Genomic DNA, 932 nt, shown 5'->3' on the forward strand with positions numbered 1-932 from the left:
GCGGGTCCCGGGGCGCTGCCGGGGCTCCCCCGCCCATCCCCGCACTCACTGCGCACCGTGACGCGGAGCCGGGCGCTGCTCTTCCGCACGGCCCCCTCCTCGGAGMGCACCTCGCAGCTGTAATCCCCCGAGTGCGAGACCCCCGCGGCGGGCACCAGGAGCTGCGGGGACTCCTGCGRGCCCCCCAGCACCYRCCCGTCSCGGTAGAAGAGGTACAGGACGGGGACTCGGGGCCACAGGGCGCCGTGGCTACTGAAGCAGCTGAGATGCAGAGGGGACCCCTCGATGAGCTCGCGGGGAGCCGCCAGCACCGGCACCGGGATGAGGTCTGGGGAGGAGAAGAGAGCAGCGAGGGACATTGAGGCCGAGGCCGCTGAGGAGGGGATGTGCGGGTGGCGGCTGTGGGGTGCTCACCGTGCACTGTCACTGTCACCGGCGCCGAATATTCCCAGCGCGGTGACAGCTCGGAGTCCAGCCAGCCCCCGCAGCTGTAGCGGCCACTGAGGTTCAGCTGCAGAGTGGACAGGGACAGCTCGGTCCCATCGCGGGGCGTCCCCACCTCCTCGTCCCCACGGTAGAAGGTCACGCCGGTGACTGATTTGTCTCCCTGAGTCCGGCAGCGCAGTATCACCGTGTCCCCTTCCAGCAGTGCCTGCGCTGGCACCTGCAGCACCAACTTGTCTGGGGGACAAGAGGGGGACATGTCACACCGAGGGGTCCCGATGACAGCAGGATCCCCCCATTGAGTCACACACAGCGCCCCAGGGGTCCCCAATTCCAACAGGGGGGTCCCATCGCACTGGGCTGCTCTGGGATGTCCCCGTGGGCAGGGGACGGGCTCTCGTCACACGAGGGGTGTGACCCCAAAAGCTGAGCCCACCCAGAGCCCTCGGGGTCCCCGCGGTGACAGGGTGGGGACACCCAACCCCCCC

The 932-nt window shown here is 69.5% G+C and overlaps 1 protein-coding gene across 1 annotated transcript in view; it reads right to left on the reverse strand.

The window, feature by feature from the left end:
- LOC130587971 (Fc receptor-like A) overlaps positions 1-681 on the reverse strand; it is a gene marked incomplete at its 5' end in the record, with an annotated part of 5915 nt that extends 5234 nt beyond the window's left edge. The window contains 2 exons of the mRNA XM_057388933.1: positions 50-328; positions 415-681. Of these exons, the coding sequence (XP_057244916.1) occupies positions 50-328; positions 415-681 (546 nt within the window). The remainder of the gene's footprint in view (positions 1-49; positions 329-414) is intronic.
- Positions 682-932: the final 251 nt, after the last annotated feature.

Source organism: Malurus melanocephalus, unplaced genomic scaffold (genome assembly GCF_030028575.1).
Source record: "Malurus melanocephalus ecotype Western Australia unplaced genomic scaffold, MMel_1.1 scaffold_2913, whole genome shotgun sequence".
In the NCBI taxonomy this organism is placed as follows: Eukaryota; Metazoa; Chordata; class Aves; order Passeriformes; family Maluridae; genus Malurus; species Malurus melanocephalus.